Source organism: Pteropus medius, unplaced genomic scaffold (assembly GCF_902729225.1).
Source record: "Pteropus medius unplaced genomic scaffold, Ma_sr-lr_union100, whole genome shotgun sequence".
NCBI classification, from domain to species: Eukaryota; Metazoa; Chordata; class Mammalia; order Chiroptera; family Pteropodidae; genus Pteropus; species Pteropus medius.
Window position 1 is genome coordinate 7,020,230 of NW_024350325.1, and position 19,458 is coordinate 7,039,687.

Below are 19,458 nucleotides of genomic sequence, written 5' to 3' on the forward strand. Positions count from 1 at the left end.
TGTTAGGAAAAAAATTCCCAAGCCCTTTTGCTTTGATTCAGCTTTACAGATGTCACTTGTTTAAAGAGTGTTCCTGGACACATTTGGAATACTTCTACTCTAAATACTTGCTTTTAAGTGCTGTTTCATGGTTTGTGTTTGTTTCTATTTTTCACTTTTTGCAATTTTACATATTACCTACTGGCTTCCTAATATAAAATGAATATTTAGCCTTTTCTAGATATTTTTACATATTATATAATCTATTCTGGTATAGTAATTTGTGATTAAATTGATATTCTGTGCTTTTATAATTGACATAACATTTACATCTGGGTAGTATAGTATAACTTTATTCTACTTCCTTTCTCATGCAATCTTTTTATTATTTAATAATTGTTTCTTGGGCTGAGAGAAAGTTGCTTAATTTTCTGTGCATTTATTGCTAATTTATTCTCAAACAACAGAATAATTGTCTTTCTGTATGTACAAACTTGTCAGATAGCTTATCACATTTCATATTTTCTTGGTTATGTTCCACTTGGCATTCTTCAGTCTTACCATCTAGACTAATTGCACTCTAGTCATGTTGCTATGCAGATACCTTGAAAGTAATTACTGTCCTGGAATTGAATTACTTTTGCCTCCATCCTGTCTTAAATCTGCAGTTCAATGAATCCAAGAAAAAGTCTTTAAAATAAATTTTTTTTTAAAACTTTGCATATCTGAGAATCTTTATTCTATCCTCACATTTAATTGATAATTTATCCGGGTATAAAATTCTAGATTAGTAGTAATTTTTTCCCAGCATTTTGATGGCAATGCTCCATTCATTATCTTCTGGTCTGATGTTATTCTGATTCCTGGTTCTTTGTACATGACCAGTTTTTTTGTTTTGTTTTCCTCTAGACGCTTGAGATTTTTTTTATTTATGTTTCTAGCTTTCACATTTTTATTTACGTAGTTTACTGTCATTTTTATTCTCTGGCTTAAGTTTTATTTACCTGTTTATCTTTTTTCAGGAGGAAGTAAAGATAAAATTTTTAGAAATCAGTAGTAAGACTTTCAACTCAGCTATCTTGATAGCTTTTTAAAGATTTATTAGAATACTTCCTTTAACATTAAAAATGTACTTAATGATAATAGGTAATAGTGGAAACCATCTACATTATTATTAGCACTAGTTTAAGGTCAGACAGGATGGCCTAGAAAGGTATGTAAGGCATCTTCTGGTCTCCTTTAAAGTCCCAAACCTGTCTCTTTCAGGCATAATTTTAAAGACAACTCACTATCAACTTTGTGATTTTGCTTTGTGGCTTTATTATTATAAATGTCAAGATACTTAATTTTATAATGAATTAGAGAGATTAGAGCATTCCTATATACTTAAAATTTGGGGGAAGACAGTTGGTATTCTTAGTAACAATATGAACTCATGATTCAGCTAGTGGCGGAAGAAATCTATCTTGACCAATTTATTCCTGGTAAAGGCTATCATTAAAAATAACTAACATTTGTTTATAATGCCATTGTTTATAAACTTGCCAGTCTAGACTACCCATTGCTTTTAAATCTCAACAATATGAATTTTAAAAATATATATGTAGGAAAAAGAATAGAAGATTTTTAAGGTACATATTTATCTTGATTTTCTGCTTTGCACCAGATACTGTGCTTGTCCCTAATGATATAAAAGTGATTAAGTTATGATCTAGCACTAAAAGCATGTACAGCCTGATTTTTTTTGGTGCTGACCTAATTTTTAACCTAGGCCTGTGCTCATTTTATATAATGCCCACAGTTTGGTTCAGATTTCATAGATGTCTCAAAATAGATTATTATGCAATGGCCTTAAAATTTAATTTCTGTTCCTGTATTGCTGCTTGTATATTGAGGTGTTGTTAAAACAGTAAAGGTCGGTAGTAAGAAATCTGTTTTGTAGACATTGTAATTTTAGATTAACTTCTCATTTTTAAACCTCCCCCTATTCCAAGTACAGAATAATGCAACAACTTTATTATCCACATAATGCAAATCACTTGGAAAACTGCTTCCTTTTGGTGTGTCAGACACACCATTTCTCACGTGGACTTTGTCACCACAGTTAAGATAGTAGCAATCTTACTTGAAAAGTCAAATGAGAAAGCAAAATTCAGATACTGATTTAAATAAAATGCAGACAAATGTTTGATGTCTTTATAGCTTTTGTATTCTTAGCCATGTATTTTGGGTTTTACATATAGCAGAATATATTTGGTAATCAGTGCTATTAATAATGAACATAGATCATTAGATCATATCTTTTTGATGCTCCTATACTGGGAAGGAAAGCTAATGTAGAAGGCAGGTGAACAGAACATGTACCGATGATTAATGAATAGATAATAATCAGTTGGAGCAATCTCTGACATAAATTTTGTGGTTCTAAGAATATTGTTAGGAAAACATTTTGTATATTTTTAAAGTAGATTTTAAATGATAATCACAAGTTTTGTTTGTTTAAAATTTTTATTGGAACAGCCAGTGATTTATTTAATTTTCCTCTTCAGTAATGTAAGTCTTTCCAATTGGCCTTCTCAGTATTCTGCTGTAGATTGCTTTTTATTGGCTTCAACTCCAGATACTTATTTCAGTTTACCTTTCCCAGCTGGTGACAGGAATAATAATAACTATCATTTATTGAGCACTTCCTATTTACTATATACCAAGAATGATTTAAATGCTTCACATATATTTTCTCATTTAATCTCCACAACAACTCTATGAGATAATCTACATTTATGGTGAGGTAATTGAGGCAAAAAAGTTAAAATACCACTTGTCCACCTGTTTCCCATCCTCCAAAAATTTTGACATTTCGTGTCAGCTATCAGTCTTCTTCTCTTTTCTCTTCTCTTATAGTTTTTATCTTTTTCAGATTCTTTAGTATCATTTAATTGGGGTCTCAGGAAAAAACAAACAAACCCTGTCCTTGCTTATAAATTGGGCAAGGAGAGAAATTTGAGTTTACAGGAGTATTAAATAGTGAAAATTTTGGCCTTTCTAGGTGTACAGTCCTGGTCATTTTGACACATGTGTACAGTCATGTAATCACCACAGTTAAGATAAAGAATATTTTCATACTGCCTTGTAGTCATTGTTGCCTCTCACCCCGTCCCTGTTTTCTGTTCCTATAGTTTGCCTTTTCCACAACGTCATATAGATGGTGTTATAAGTAGCCATCTGTTATTCTCATTGTTTTTATCTGTTATGGGAACTGGGGTTTGTCTGAAACAGCTCTTTGATTCCTGTAGCCCTTGGACCAGGGTTTTCTCTGGCCTTGTTTAGTCTCTGCTCTTTTCTGCCACCATTTTTGGTTTGCTGATGCCAACTATGTTTGGATTTGTTATTTGTTAAAGAATGCTTGTTCTGTCATTTAAAAGGTTGGGTGCTTTATTCACCATATTAATGTAGTCTCTAAAACTCAAAACTCAAAATCCTTTATATGGGGACGTGGTTTAGACGGGTTGTTTCATAAAATTATGTTCTCAGAAGCGAGCATATCTAGTCATTGCTGAAAATGAAAATCAAGGTCCAAAACCATGTGACATTATAGCAAAGAACTTGTATGTTTGGTCTTCAGCTGGGGAGAAAAATGATGACAAAGTAGTTGAGAAAACTAGACTATTAATCAGAAATCCATTTTTAAAAATTTGAATCATAGATTTTTTTAAATATTGGCAGTTAATTCTATATTTTGGAAAACAGTATACAGGCCAAACAACAGATCCATGGACAGCAGGCCTGTGCATCTCTATGTTTATCTATATTATCAAACGTGTTTTAAAATGTACGTTTCTAAATAACTAAATCTACTTCTGAAGCTTTGGTAGCATATGCTGCTCCGAACTGAATAAATTGTATTGGTTCTTTTTTGTATTTCTGTCTCATTTTTATACTTGAGATGTTTTCATGAAATCCCTCTTTCCTTTTTTTTTTTGGTAATGTAATTTTAACCCTAACAGATATTTTCCTGTTTAGTATTCTGGTTCCTAAAGTATTGTTGCATTTGCTATAATAATGCAAAATAGCATATTTGAACACTTTGAAAAAAAAGTCTCTTCGTTCATGCTATGAAGAAGGCTCAAAAGTGCCCGAGGATGTGAAGTGGTACAGTGTGAGAGTGAGAATGCTTTTGAATTCTGTGTCTTTCTATACTTGCTGTCGAGGGATGATTATAGGCCAGCGTGTGCTTCAGTGTCTTCATTTATAAACTGGGATAAAAACTTAGGTTTTAGGAAGATTAATGAGGTCATAATTGTACAGCACCTGTGGGGGATCTTTTACCTCATCAGCAGTATTTAAGATGCACCAGTTTTATTGTAGTACAGCGGGAGGAAATGTCTCTGTGACTTGCTTTAAAATAGGCCAGGTAAAGTCATACACCCCAGTGAAGAAGCTCTTGTTCATGGATGATTTTCCTTATTCTTGTTGATTTTTGTTATTGTTCTTTAATTAAGAATTACTCCAAGCAGAAAAAAAAATACCCCAGAAAATCAGTAATACTATTTTATATATTTTTTAAGTCTTAGGTATCATATACTGTTTGATATTATCCAACTTGCCTTTTTTTTTAAATTTTAGTTCAGCCTTATGTTTCTGAGATTTATCTCAAAAGCAACAGTGCTAGTTGATTTCATTTTAACTATTATATGAACTTATAATACTTTGCTCTCCATTTGATGGACATTTAGGTTATTCCCAATATTTCCCCCCCTTTTTTTTTTTCGTCAGAAAGGATTTATTTGGGGAAAAGAAAGGGTTGCAACCCAGTGCATACAGACATGGCAAGCCGTGCACACTCTGGCCTGCATGCCAACATGGAGGGGTATTTATAGAAGGGAAGGGGAAGTTAGAACCCTAGAGCTTCATTACAGAGTTCTTTCTGTAGGATTCTCATGGTTACTGGAGTGTGAGAACTTCTGTTAGCCCTAGCACCTCCCATAGACCCTTCCAACTGATTCTGTTTGCTTAAAGTTCCAGTTAATCTTTATCACTCCCCTGTTTGACGGAGGTATTTCTCTGAAAGCATCAACAGTCAGGTCTTCCTGATGTCCCTTGATGTTCAGAAGGATCTCTTCTGGATGTCATCTCTCACATCATAGGGAAAGTACATGTGTCAGGAACAGCTCATGTCCAGAGTTAACTTAACAAGCAAGGTGCAGAACACTTTCATTATTAAGTATAAACCATGTGTAAGCCATGAGAAATCAGCTTTAAGCAGAGGGGTCTTCTGCAGATCATCACTAGGAGTCAGGAGGTGATCCATCAGTCTCAGAAGGGAGATGAGTAGCTGGATTAATTACGAAAGAGTTATGTCATAAGCAGTTAACAGATGGGTTTTGTAGGAAGTAAGGCGACCAACTGAAAGGTAAGGTGCTGGCGGTGATGAGAATTTAGGAGAGCTGCGTGAGGTACAGTGATAGTTAGAGAGGACCTCGTAACAATGACCTCTGTGGCCTTAACAAAGAGGGCAGTAGTAGCAATGGCTCTAAGTCTAGGAGGTGTCCCAAGCCACAAGGTCCAGTTGTTGACTATAGTATCCTAGGGGTCTGGTGATCGCAGTATTTTTGAGTGAGTACTCCAAGGGCATTCCCTTCCTTTTCATGCACAAAAGGAAAAAAGGGGGATCTGACAGTTAGGATGCCCAAGAGCAGGTAAGTTTATTAAACTCTCTTTCAAGGCTTTAAAGGCCCTGTCCTGTTGTTCTCATAAAATTGGCTCAGGACTGTCATTCTTTGGTAAGACATATAGAGGTTTTGCCATAAAAGAGAGATTCAGGATCCAATTGTGGCATAGCCTACTAGCCCAAGAACACCTCACAATAAGTGCTTAGTTTTGGGCCTTGGGAAACTCAGGATACCATGAAGCCTACCTGGATCCTGCTGTAGTCCTTGTTTGATGTTAGATATTCCAAATATCAAACCTGAGTTTAGATAAACTCTTAATTTTTCTTTAGAGACCTTATCTCCCTTTAAGGTCAAAAGTTCTAACAGATGATGCTATCTGCCTGTGAGGAGACTTAAGAAGAGCAAAGAAGTAAAATCCTCCACATATTGCAACAAGGTAGAACCTTTGGAAGTTATATCATCCAAATCAGTCTTCAGCATTCGTGAGAAATAAGAAGGGCTTTCAGTAAAACTACGAGGCATTACTGTCCAGGTAAATTGTTTTCCTTCTCAAGTGAAGACAAAAAGGTATCGGTTAGTTTCATCAAGTGGGATACTAAAGAATGCACTACGTAAGTCAGTTACAGTAAAGAATTTACTTCCAGTTGGGATGGATGCTAGCAGTGTATGAGGGTTAGGAACAGGGTGTCAGGATAACAATGTTATGTCCACCTTTGTCCCTTTGGTTTTCTCACAGGTACAGTAGTGTTAAAGGGACTATTGCAATAAACAATAGAGCCCAGACTTATGTAATCATCTACTATGAACTTTACACCTTGGAGGACCTCTTTACTTACGTGATATTAATTCTGGGAAGAGGTTCTGAAAGATCAGTTAAAATCTTTATAGGTACACTGTGGATTGTGCCAATATCAGTTGAAGATTTTGCCAATAAAGAAGATGACAGAATTGAGTTATGCTCTCAGATTCAGTAAGTACCATCAAAAATGAAACAAAAGATGTTGAAAGGCCATTTAATTCACCTGATTGGCCATTCTGACAGTAACTGTCAAATTCTAACATTATTTCCTCACTTTGAGAATAGGATATTCCGGCATGATATTTCTATAGGGAGTCTCTAGGGAGAACACTGTGTATCTCTTAAGGGGTCGAAGCAAATATGAATAGGTTCAGAGACATTAACCTAGTGAGGTTTGTTTGAAATTCCCACTATTTGAACTGTTCTATTACTCAAAGGTGGAAACCGTTTTATGACAACAGGTATGAGCACTGGGAGTGTAGCGCCAGCATCAATAAAAATAGAAATAGTTTCCTTGCCAATTTGAAGAGAGGTTTCTCCAAGCCGACTGAGAGAAAGGACTGGAAAAAAGCCTTGGAGCCCCTTCATTAAGGAGGACATTGAAAAGGCTGATTAGAAGTTTGGTTAGAAGGCTAAGAGCATCTGGAGTGCTCAAACTTAAAGCAGTCTTTTTTTTCAGTTTCCTGACTCTTTATAGTAATGGCAAAAAAAAATTGGAGGAGTTTTCAAACAAGTTATCTTCTCAAAAATTGGAGGTTTGCTTTTCTAAGTCCCTTTGGGGATGCTCTCATTTGGCAATTCTCATCCAATGTCAAGCCTGACCTTCACCAACCAACATATGAATTAGCTGATGATATAAATCAGAAAACTTGAGCTGATGGTCCTGAATAATAATATCAAATTCCTTAACAAACTTGTGAGGATCCTCAGTTACCTCAGGGAATTCCTTTAGAATGGCTCATAACTTAGCTTTAGTTCAGGGGACATGTGAAACTTTGGGGTCTATTAGGACCCCTAGAGGGTTTAATTTTAAATGAGAAAGTACTAAGTTCAGAGAAAGAAAGTAAAGAATTCAAGGAGAAATGGCACTGTAGTCAGAACCAAAGGCAAGGAAGGCATTAGTGAAGGCAAGATGGCTTCAGACGTTGAGCTTGAGGCATAGGAGTTGGAGAAGACATGCTTGTGTGACCTGGAGAAGAAGCCTAGGGCAAAGTCTCCATGGGAGAATAGAGTAGACCTGCAGATGGATCCTAAGACAGTAGAGTACAGGAGACCGGCAGGACCCCTCTGCAGAGAAAGAACACATGGCTTCGGACGCCATTTTCTCTCTGTAAATTTTCAGTAGCCTCTTAATTTTAAGACTATTTTACAAAAAGCCAACTTCAGATTCTTGGTCTTGTTTGGAAGCCTCAAAATGCCGGTCAGAATAGGCATTCCATTCACTTTTCTTTTAAACCAATTTTAGTGTTATTATTGTCCAATTTGGTTTTAAGAAAAGGAAGCTTGGGAATATCAAAAGGTCCTCAGAGTGGCCACTGATTTTCTGAATTACTTTTAGTTAGATCTGTCCATTTGGTTAAATATGCATGTGAAAATTGCCCACAGCTTTTTACCAGGCCGGGGTACCTGCTGGAGGAGGGATGGTCTTAAAATATTAGATAGCTGAAATCCCATTTTTCATACTTTTTTCCTAGAACTAAAAGGCCCAAGACAATTTACAACAGCTCAAAGCGACGTGTGATCAGTCTGATCACAGAGGACTACACCAAAGGCTAAAAAACCAGCTCTAGGAAAATAACCGACCCTCGGAGAGTACTGTTATAGGCTGAGCTGAGTGCTGAGTGACACTCCTCTCAGCAAGTTGTCACAGTATAATACTGGGCCAAACTGCCCAATTTCAGTAGAAATAACCTCTGTCCCCAAAGAGATCTTTTGATGAAAGCCGTTTTGTCTCAAAAGACAACCTATTTCCAAAGAAATTAGGCTGACATGCCAAATCAAGTAACCACAGACAACAAACAAGTGAGGCCTTTTTTAACCACTAAAAACTCTAAGCTCTAAACAATTCCTGAATAAAGCCCAGAGAGCTTCAAAATGCAAAAAAGCTGAAACTCAATTCCAGAAAACTTACCCTAAGCTTCCAAATCAGAGAGCAAGCTCTGAGCCAAAGGGGCTATAACTGGGGCTCACCTGTCCCGAAGCTGTCCGGGTGGTTTTCCAAAATTCTGGACAAGCTCCCAAAATGTCGACTGAAAAGTAATATGGACTAGGTGTTTTGTCACCAGAAAGGATTTATTTGGGAAGAAGAAAGTATTGCAAGCCCATGCTTGTAGATGTGGCAAGCCACATGCACACGGTCCAATTTTTTTCTCATTGACAATTCTGCAGTAATCATTATTGGGCCTGTTTTTTATAATGTACAAGTACAAAAGTCTATCTAGGCTAATAGTCCCAGGGTTGGAGTTGCTGGGTTATAAGATGTGTATCTTTTATCAGATACTGCCGAATTGTTCTCCAAAGGAATTGTACCAACTCCTGTCAACTGTCAGAAAGGTCCCAGTTCTCACTGTCCCACACTTTCCTCAGCACTTCTTGTTGTTAGACTTTCGTCCACAATCGAGATATGAGGCATTTCCACCCTAAAAAGTTTCCTCATGCCTCTTTGAACTTCCTTTCACCAGCCCTTGGTCATGGCAGTCGCTAAGCTGCTTTTTGTCACTATAGTTTTGCCTTACTGGAATTTCAAAAAAATGGAATCATTCAGTGAGTATCCATTGGTGTGGGACCATTTTTACTTGGATGTTTTTAATTCATTATGAATATACCACAATTTACCCACTTACCAATGGATTTTTGTGTTTCCAGTTTGGGGCAGTTATGAATAATGATTCTATGACTATTCATATATAAATCTTTGACTCAGTTGATTTTTAATTACTGATCTTCGGCAGTCTTGCTGAACTCTAATTAGTTTGAACAATTTGATTTTCTGGGATTTTTCACATAGACAGTTATATCACTTAAACATAATGACAGTTTTGTATTCTTTTTTCTAAGCTTTATATCTGTTCCTGTGTTTGTCATTTGTGTACTGGCTAGGATCTCTAGTACAGACGTTGAGTGGAAACAAAGAATCAGTTTTAGTTGGACATCCCTCCTATTCCTGACTTGAAAAGAGTATGGTGTAAGTCTGAAGATTCGCCATTAAATATGAGGTTTGCTATAGGTTTTTGATCATTAGTTTTCTTCATGTTAAGGAATTTCACCTTTTCTTAATTTGCAAAGAGATTTTATTATGAATGGGAGTTAGAGTTTGTCAGATGCATTTTCTACATATTTTGAAATAGCCATTGAGTTTTTCTTAAATTTTTATATATGTGGCTTTTTTCTTTAAGCTTACTCTTTCAAGTGTTAAAATTTAATCATTTAAAATACACTTTTAATAAGTCACTTACATTAAAAAGTTCTGTCTTGAGTACACTTGAATCCTTTCTCCATGACTCAGATTGTAATATGGCATGTCATTTATTTGTCATGCATAATGTTAATTTTGGTTCAAATTGCTTAAGACATGAGCCATGTCTTAATCACATTTGCATTCCCACAGGATCTAGCACAGTACCTTGCACATAACAGGTCCTTCATAAATGTTGAACTGGGCTCCTGTTCTTTGCTAAATAGCCATAGTCTATTGTACAGCATGAATTCTTATATTACCCCCACCCATCTCATTATCATGCAGGCTGCTGATGTAACTTTTATTGTCAAGAAAAAACATAACCTAACTTTTTAAAAAACATCTAAATTTTATTCACTCATCAACTAAGTGCCAAGCTTGGCTGGGAGCTACCAGGACAGTCATTCTGAGAAACATCAAAGTGATGTTGTCGTCGTGTAAACATCATAGAGTGCAGTTACACAAACCTGAATGGTATATATAGCCTGCTATACACCTAGGCTATATGGTTTAGCCTATTGCTCCGAGACTACAACCTATACAAAATAATAAGATTAAATCAAGCGCAAGAGAAAATGATGCAGTCAAGAGGTTCAGTGGATGGGAGATGGATGAGGCTGCTACCTGTGTAATATGGCACAGTGTTTTACAGCAAACTTTTTTAATAAGTAGAAAGTACACTTAAAAATAAGAAGTATAGTATGATAAATACATGAACCAGTACTATTGTCATTATCGTTATCAAGCATTATGTACTATACATAATGGTATGTGCCATATGTTTGTATGGCTGGCAGCACGATAGGTTTGTTTACACCAGCATCACCACAAACACGGGGTAATGCCACCTTATGACAGCTATGACATCACTAGGTGGTAGCAGTTTTTCAGCTCCATTGTAATCTTACGGGGCCACCTTTGTATTTGCAGTACATCCTTGATGGAAATGTCATGCGGCACGTGCCTGTGTAATACAAAGTGAATATGAATCAATACTTAGAAGAACCTTATAGTCTAGTGCGGAGAGATATCTGTATGTGAGTTATTCTAATGCAAGGTAGAAAGTGATCACTAGAAATTTAGAGATGAAAAGAGATTAGGTGAACTTTGAATATCTGATAGCACTTTTATGAAGCATGTGACTGTGGTGCATGGACTTTGGGTCTATAATTTGGCGATTCAAAGACTTTTATTTTCTGATTCTTAAGCCATGGTTCACATTGTTGAGGTGCTGAAAAATGACTTGTGGATAAGTATTTTAGAAATTAAATTCTTTGAGAATTTTTTTTGTTTGTTTTATTGCCATTGTTCTTAAATGTGATTTTTAAATGAATGTGAGAATTCAAATTCCGTAGCATGGTATACAAAGTCGCTTTTTGATGTGCCTGTTACCCTTCCATTCTCATCTCTTGTACCCCTTCCCACCATGTTGAGCACTCCGGCCTCACCACAGCCACACCACATGAAGTCCTTGGGGATGTCATACATTCAGGCTTCATGATTTTATTCATTCTTTGCCCTACATATAATGCACTTTACCTCAGTCTTCTGCATGGATAATGAGTGTTTGTCCTTCAACATTCTATCCCAGTATTTTCTCCCTGGGAGATCTTTCCCAAACAATGTCATTCCTTCTGTGCTCTCTACATTCTCCTATAAGAGCCTATGTCATATTTATGTTCACTTTGTATATCTTCCAGGATGATTTGAATGAGCTCTTTCTTGACAGGCTAAATACATAATGCCTAGAACATAGCTGACATTCTTGAAAGTATTGTCTGTCGATTAGTTAAAAATGATATATCAAAAGCCCTGGAAACTTGTCATCAATTTGACAGTTAGAGCTGCATGTTCTTTTACAAGTGTCTGCCATGCTATTCACTTGCGTGCTGCTAGAAAAGAGAGCCTGCCAAACAGGGTGGATCTTACATGCACATTTGACGGTCTCAACAGCTGATACCAAAGACTATTTCCATCTGTCATTTTCATCCCCCACCCTGCCTCTACCCTAAAATTAATTATGCTAGAAACTATTAATTTCTCTACATATTTATTATCAGACAAAGGGTTAATCAGAACACTATACTTTATCATTCAATTTTCACATTACCTTATGACTCCATAGAATTCTCGTAACTTTCTCTTCACAGATGGATTATCTTTACGTGGCTTAATAAATTATTCTCATTACATAGTACTTCCTTGCAGTGCACTCATTGTCTTAAGTATACGTATAGTATATTGACAAGTACCTACTATAGCTAAATATAACACTTTCACAGTGTTTTGATCCAGTCCTTACATTCAAAGGCCTTTGTTTCACGGTGTTAAATTTTATGTTTAAAACCTCCACCCACCTAGGTACACACTGTCTAGCCCTAAATTGTTCTTCGTTGGCAAAGATGTGGGGGATTCGGCTTTTCCCCAGTAGTATCAAGTTAAAATTCCTCATTTTAGAATGGAAAACATAACTTTAGCTTTCATTCTTAACTGAATTCTTCCTTCAGCCATATCCAGCATTGTTCATGCGACTTTTCTTCCTAACTTTTTATATTCTATTTATCTGTGAAGTCCTATGTCAAGCCTGCTTTCTCCCTTAATCTGTACTGTATTGAGCCCTCCCAGTAAAAGATAGAGTCATATACTTAAGAGGCTGTACGTGCATACTACAAACTAGAACATCTTTTTTTAATGATGGTTTCAAGTCAATTGGAGACTTTCTTTTGCTTTCTGTACTATTTCTCGAGCCACCAGTTGTATAATACCAGCAGCTAATCTCCTTTGTCAGCTCTTTGCACATGAGCCTGGGTACAAATAAGAAATTAGCTATAACTCCAAAGTGCCAGAATATAGGAACTGAGGATGACCAAGGGAGTATCTAAGGATTGTGACCCCAAGATGATGTTCTAATGTTAAATTATTTTCTTGAGTGGATCAAAATCAAAATTCTAGAAATTATATGCTAGTTGTATGTTTCTTTAAAAATGAGTTTTTCTTTCTGAAACTTTCCTAGATTTCCTAGACTTTTTCTATTGCTTCTATCTTAAAAACGAAGAACTATGTGAAACTAGAGTTCTTTAGAGTGGAGAAGTGGAATTATAGGATTATTATTTCTGGTTAAGTTCGTCCTACTTTCTGAGATTCGAATTGTTTAAATAATTTGTTTCATATTTTTTGTTCTGTCTTTTCTTATTTTCCTGTTACTTTTTCTTGTATATTTTTGGGAATGGCTTTATACATGGTATGAAATATTAACTACTGTAGCAGGCTAACACATAATTTTATAAACAATCTAATATACCCTGAAGTTGTAACATCCAAAGCTCAGTACCATAATATTGCATGATAAAGTTGTGTTGTAAACTTTTCTGAATTTGTAAATGTTAGAAGATATTTTAATCACCAAATGTTGGGCACAGAAAATAGACATTATAGAGTATGTAATTGCTCTAGAGATAGAGGTAGCAGGTGGGCTGTTGAGAGTTAGAAGAAGGCAGAATTCACCCAAGGGACTGGTATTCTAGTTCAGGAAATATTATGATTAGTCTAGGAACCACTACTTGGATCGTTCCCGGTTTGATTTTGATTAGAGACCTGACTCCTTTGGTCTCTATCGCTTTGTTTATAAAATGATAATCCTTAAGATCTCTTTCAATCCTGACCTTTCTGTGATTCTGACTGGAGATGTGATATTGACCATCAGTCTGTTTCATATTTTAGGACCCAGATGAAGTGGTACCAGTTGGCCAAAGAAGAGCCTGGTGTTGGTGCATGTGCTTTGGACTAGCATTTATGCTTGCAGGTGTCATTCTAGGAGGAGCATACCTGTACAAATATTTTGCACTTCAAGTAAGTTAAAAAAATGCTAAGGACCTTTTTGCCTTTCGTTCATGTGTATTAGAAGAATTGGCCCTAATTTGCTCTAAGCCTGCACTTTTGTCTGTGGCCTTAGTGCTAGTCCTATTTTGTCTGTGGCCAGAGTGCTAGTTCTATTTTAAAGCTGTGTTTAAAAGTCTCCTGAATGTAAGTTTGCCAAGCCTTTTAGACAGAGGAGTATACTGGCACTACTTCTCTCTGCCTCTTTCTCAGTAATTAGTTTCTCTTAAGATTTTTGTGACTTCAGCAGTAATGTTGAAGTCACTTAAAATAGAAGTTGTTAATAACTTAAAGTATTTAATAATAATCCTAGTTGGTTAAGACAGAGATTTTTCTCCCTTTTGTAATTATCACCTCTTTCATAATGTATTTTCTGGGTAGTAATTCAGTATGTTTGTTTATTTTTTTCTTAAGGAATCTTGGGAAATGAGCTTTTATGATCATCTCAAATGTTTTGTAATATTTTAAAATTTAGAGAAAGTGTTGCCAAATAGATTTTATTCAAATAACAAATTCCGCCAGAATTTATTTTGAAAATATTCTGCCAGAGGGTATATACATTTCATGCTTATTTTCTATATTTTTTAAGATGATAGCATGTTAATAGACATTGCCGAAATACTACTTGTCTTTATTTAATACAATTTTTTTACATTATATTCGATAAAGGAAAAATCATTTGCAGTTTCACTGTCCAGAGATAATATTTGTTGTCTTAACATTTTGTTATATACTCCTAGGCTTTTTTTTATATGTTATATACTTTAAAAAAAATTCTTTTAATGATTTGCTGTATTATTTTCTACTTAATTGTGATATATTTTAAGGAAAAATCAGAACTATGTACCTGTGGAAATTTCATAAAAATTCTTCTTGAGTAATAAGAGAAAAATCATTGAATCAGTGAATCATATCAAAAGTTTTAAAAAGTGTGTTCTTTCAGAAAAAAACATTAATTTCGAATATATGCATTTATAAAAATAGTGCCTATAGGTAGAAGTAGGCCTGTGTGTTTCTTCAAATTTACTTGTCACCAGATGGATAATTGCTTTTATATTCTATATTTGTGAACCACAAAAAGTAAAGAGGAAATCAGCTGCTCTTCTTCTGAAGCCGTTTTTTTATAATACTTCAGAACCTGATCTTAAAGAATATGTTAACTCTGTAATTAAACTGTCTGACTTGTCATTTAAAAGTAAAAGTTTGCAAGCAAAATGCTATTTAAATAGAGATGGCAGCTTAAGTAATGCTTGCATTTATCTCCCACTGAATTGCTGAAATAGTGTTTAAACTCTCTATAGCCAGATGACGTGTACTACTGTGGAATAAAGTACATCAAAGATGATGTCATCTTAAACGAGCCTTCTGCAGATGCCCCAGCTGCTCGCTACCAGACAATTGAGGAAAATATTAAGATCTTTGAGGAGGATGAAGTCGAATTCATCAGTGTGCCTGTCCCAGAGTTTGCAGATAGCGACCCTGCCAACATTGTTCATGACTTCAACAAGGTGGGCCAGGCATCCCGAACTGTAGAAAGAATGCCAGTTTTTTAATTTATGCTTTCTGTAGTTTTAATTTCAGTTCTTTAATTTATGCTTTCTGTAGTTGCATATTTATTCTACTTAGAGTTTATTTACTTAGAGTTTACTTTTTACTTTAAAAAACTGGACTTCGGTTTCTTCTGTCCTACAAGGTAAACTGTTGACATTCGATGGGCCCTTTGTCTGAAGCAGGCCCTCCAATGGGCCCTTTGTCTGAAGCAGACCCTCCGTGGAGCTGGCCTTCTCCCTTTGTAACCTTTGTCTTTCTTAAAGCCCACTTTATGACTGTTCCTCTTTTGCTGGCAAATTGCTATTATTTCTTCCATGCCCCCCATTTTTTAGATAAGAAGTGATTTGTGTTCCCATTTCTCTGTATGCAGCATTTTCAGAAATTAGTAATTTTATTTCTGCATCAGTTTGTTAGTCTGTTTTTAAGTTCTCATTCTACATTTTCCACAGCTATTGAAAATTGTTATGTAATGCAGAAAAGTTGAAGTGAAAATACATTGAATACCGTAAATTCGTCAGTTTCCAAAAAAAAAAATTGTATCATATTTTCTTCATCTCTTTTTCCCACATTTAACACTTGACCCCTAAGATACTTAAGCTGTTATCTCTTAAGAATGAGGACTTTTGCATAACCACATCATTATCACATCTAAGAAAATTAACGTGATAATATAGTATTATTTAATGTTCAGTTGATATTTAAGCCCCCCCAATAATTTTTGTCTCAAGAATGTTTTGTTTTTTCAAACCAGGATTCAGAGATTCAGAAGTTCCCATATTACCTGTAGATTTTACATCTGTATATAAGTTTGCTATTTTGAACATTCAAACATATCATTGAAGTCAGCTTTGTAAATTTCATGCCTGATAAATACAGCTGATGTTTATAAGCCAGTTTGAAAAATTACTTCAAGGTAATAAACGTATTTAAAGCAAATAGTAAATATAGTAAATAGCAGCACTAAGTTCTTAAAATCTAAGTGTTTACATGGTTTGGTTTAACTCATTTTACTCCTCAAAACCATTTTATGGACAGTCTTAATCAAGGTTTCTCATCTAAACTACAAAACCACACAATCATTTAATTGACTGTTATTTTAATTCTCTGGGGATGGTATTAACTAGTACTATTCATTATCAGTTATTATAGAAACAAACCCCTGATAAGAATTTTACTTCTCGGTAGCAATAATTTTTCTTTTCCCATTTTTACTTCCATTACTATCCCACCAAATTCTTAATTTGTTGAAATGCTAGTGATTTACATATTATTTAAATGATACAAATTATTCTTAAAAATCCATTTGTTGCCTATGTTATAAATATCAATTTAACAAAAATATATCTTTTTCTTCCTAGAAACTCACAGCCTATTTAGATCTTAACCTGGATAAGTGCTATGTGATTCCTCTGAATACTTCCATTGTTATGCCACCCAGAAACCTACTGGAGTTACTTATTAACATAAAGGTATACAATTTTCAAATATTTTTTATTAATGATGTAGCTTGGAATTTCCTGTTGAGAAACTAGCCTTGTAAGAGCCCACTTTACTGAAAATACAGCTAAGAATTTTACGAAAAAAGGAACTAGGACTTGTGGGATTGGTTTTTTCCTTGTTTATTTTTCCCTTCTAATTTTGAAATTAAAATATAATTTTAAAAATTATATTTAAGTTTTCATAAAGGGCCAGAGAATAAATAGGCTTTCAAAAAATAAGATATATGTTACAACTATTCAGTTCTGATACCACAGACAATATGTAAACAAATGGGCATGACTGTTATCCAATAAAACTTTATTTATAAAAGCAGATGGTGAACAGTAATTTGCCAACCTCTGTTCCAACTATAATCTCTTAAGAATTTTGTCTCTTTTCCTTATCTGTTCAGTGTATGTTTTGAGATATTCATGTAATATTCTTTTCCAAATATAGGCTGGAACCTATTTGCCTCAGTCATATCTGATTCATGAACACATGGTTATCACTGATCGCATTGAAAACATCGATCAGCTGGGTTTCTTTATTTATCGACTGTGCCATGACAAGGAAACTTACAAGCTGCAACGCAGAGAAACCATCAAAGGTAATACTTTTAACGTTAAGGTGCAGGAGAAAAGTTTTGTTGTTTCACTTTATTTTGTTAAACTAGATTTAGATAAAGGCTAGTCGTTGTCATGAGTGAGAAAATAAAACTATGTCGTGTCAGTATATAATATTTCTAGATGTCTGGAGAATCATCTTAATTCTAAATCTACTCCTTTCAGTTAGAGAGAATGGGTGAACGTGAAATGTCATTGCCTTGGGATGCTGTTTAGCTTACTTGCCATGCAGTCACCCAGTGCACCTTTCCACCCTCTCACTTTGGTACAGCCATTTGCAGGAGTTCTTATGCAGAGGGTCTCTAGAGAAGCTCTCCAGGTGTATGCTCAAGGATCTGGATTCTAAGCAGATTGTTTGCCTTTTGGATCACATTGAAGATAAGCATAGTCAGGTTAATTACAAAAGAATTTGGCTGAGGAATTAAGAGCATTGACACAACTAATATAGCTTTGCCAAATCACTTAACCTTTGTTTTCTCACCTGAAAAGTAAGGATGATAGTATCTCCCTGTTTCCTTTCAAGATCATTACAAAAATAAAATGAAAGTACATGTTACAGAGCTGTAGGAAAATAAGAAGTGCCCTTCAAATACACTATGGTATGATTTCTTTGGAATTACGGAACCCAGTAAAAGTGCTTTCCTGGCTTTGGTTAGCACTTTTAATAATACTGTTCTCTCACTTTGGGCTGATGAGTCACTGGAAACCCTCTGCTTGATTTCTTACATTTTTAAACTATCGTAATGGTTCATAATTTTTTTAAAAGTCAGACTTAATATAAATGAAATTCACTTTTTTTAGCATGCAGCTCTGAGTGTCAAAAAATCACCACAGTGAAGATACAGAATATACCTAATGTCTTTAAGGTCCTAGGTCTGTACTTATGGCATTGTTATTGTCACTAAGATCCATTAAGATACTTAGTTCGGAAAAGAGAAGAAAATTATTTTCTCCAATGTTAAAAAAGTCAAACTATAGAAGTTCATGGAATATAGAGTAAAACATTTCCATATTTCTAAATTATAACTGAGGATTAATGTGAATATTTATTGCTAAAGAACCAAAAATTTAAAAACCTTTTCCTCCCAAACAGGTATTCAGAAACGTGAAGTCAGCAATTGTGTTACAATTCGGCATTTTGAGAACAAATTTGCCGTGGAAACTTTAATTTGTTCTTGAACAGTCAAGGAAAACATGGAGAAAAATTTACTATCACAGCATAATCCCACCCTTTATATTTTGTGCAGTGATTATTTTTAAAAATCTTCTTTCATGTAAGTAGCAAACAGGGCTTCACTATCTTTTCATCTCATTAATTCAATTAAAAACCATTTCCTTTTAAAAATCTTTTCTTCTTTCCAAGTGTGGTGTCTTTTATCTTTGAATTAGTAGTTGTATAAAGTCATAGATAATAGTACACTTCACCATAGATCTTAGATGTAGAGATTTTTATGTTTTAATTATGCATTTCCAAGAGGAATGGTTATCTAAAGAATAATCATATATATATGCATACATAAAAATGGACCACAGTGACTTATTTGTAGTTGTTAGTTGCCCTGCTACTTAGTTATTTAGAGCATCCGAGCACACATTTTAATTTTCCTCTAATTAAAATGTGCAGTATTTTCAGTATCATTTTTAACTATTTAGAGTATGGTTTCCACCTCAGTGTTTTAATATCCTAGGCATCTGCTGTAATACTATTTTAGAAAATGTTTGGAATTTAAGAAATAACTCATGTTACTAATTTGTATAACCCATATCTGTGCAATGGAATATAAATATCACAAAGTTGTTTGACTAAAGGCCTGTGTGTTGTTTTTCCCATGTGATAAAACCAAAGCGTAATTGGGTTCTTCATATCTTAAGATATAATCCATATAAAGGAAGAAACTATTTTTTAAAATCCATTCTACTATATGTAATGGGTAAAAGCATAGATTTTCTTTTTTAAATAAGCTTTTTAAATAACTATATTCTTCATAGATACTATTAAAGTAATATCTAAGACTCAGCCTTGAA

At 34.7% G+C, this 19,458-nt stretch overlaps 1 protein-coding gene across 1 annotated transcript in view; it reads left to right on the forward strand.

Annotated features, from left to right (window-relative positions):
* Positions 1–19,241, forward strand: part of ITM2B (integral membrane protein 2B) — a 25,066-nt gene extending 5,825 nt beyond the window's left edge. The window contains exons 2-6 of the mRNA XM_039839353.1: positions 13,625–13,753; positions 15,082–15,288; positions 16,690–16,800; positions 17,267–17,417; positions 18,527–19,241. Coding sequence (XP_039695287.1) covers positions 13,625–13,753; positions 15,082–15,288; positions 16,690–16,800; positions 17,267–17,417; positions 18,527–18,612 — 684 coding nt within the window. The 3' untranslated portion in view covers positions 18,613–19,241. The remainder of the gene's footprint in view (positions 1–13,624; positions 13,754–15,081; positions 15,289–16,689; positions 16,801–17,266; positions 17,418–18,526) is intronic.
* The last annotated feature ends 217 nt before the right edge of the window (positions 19,242–19,458 follow it).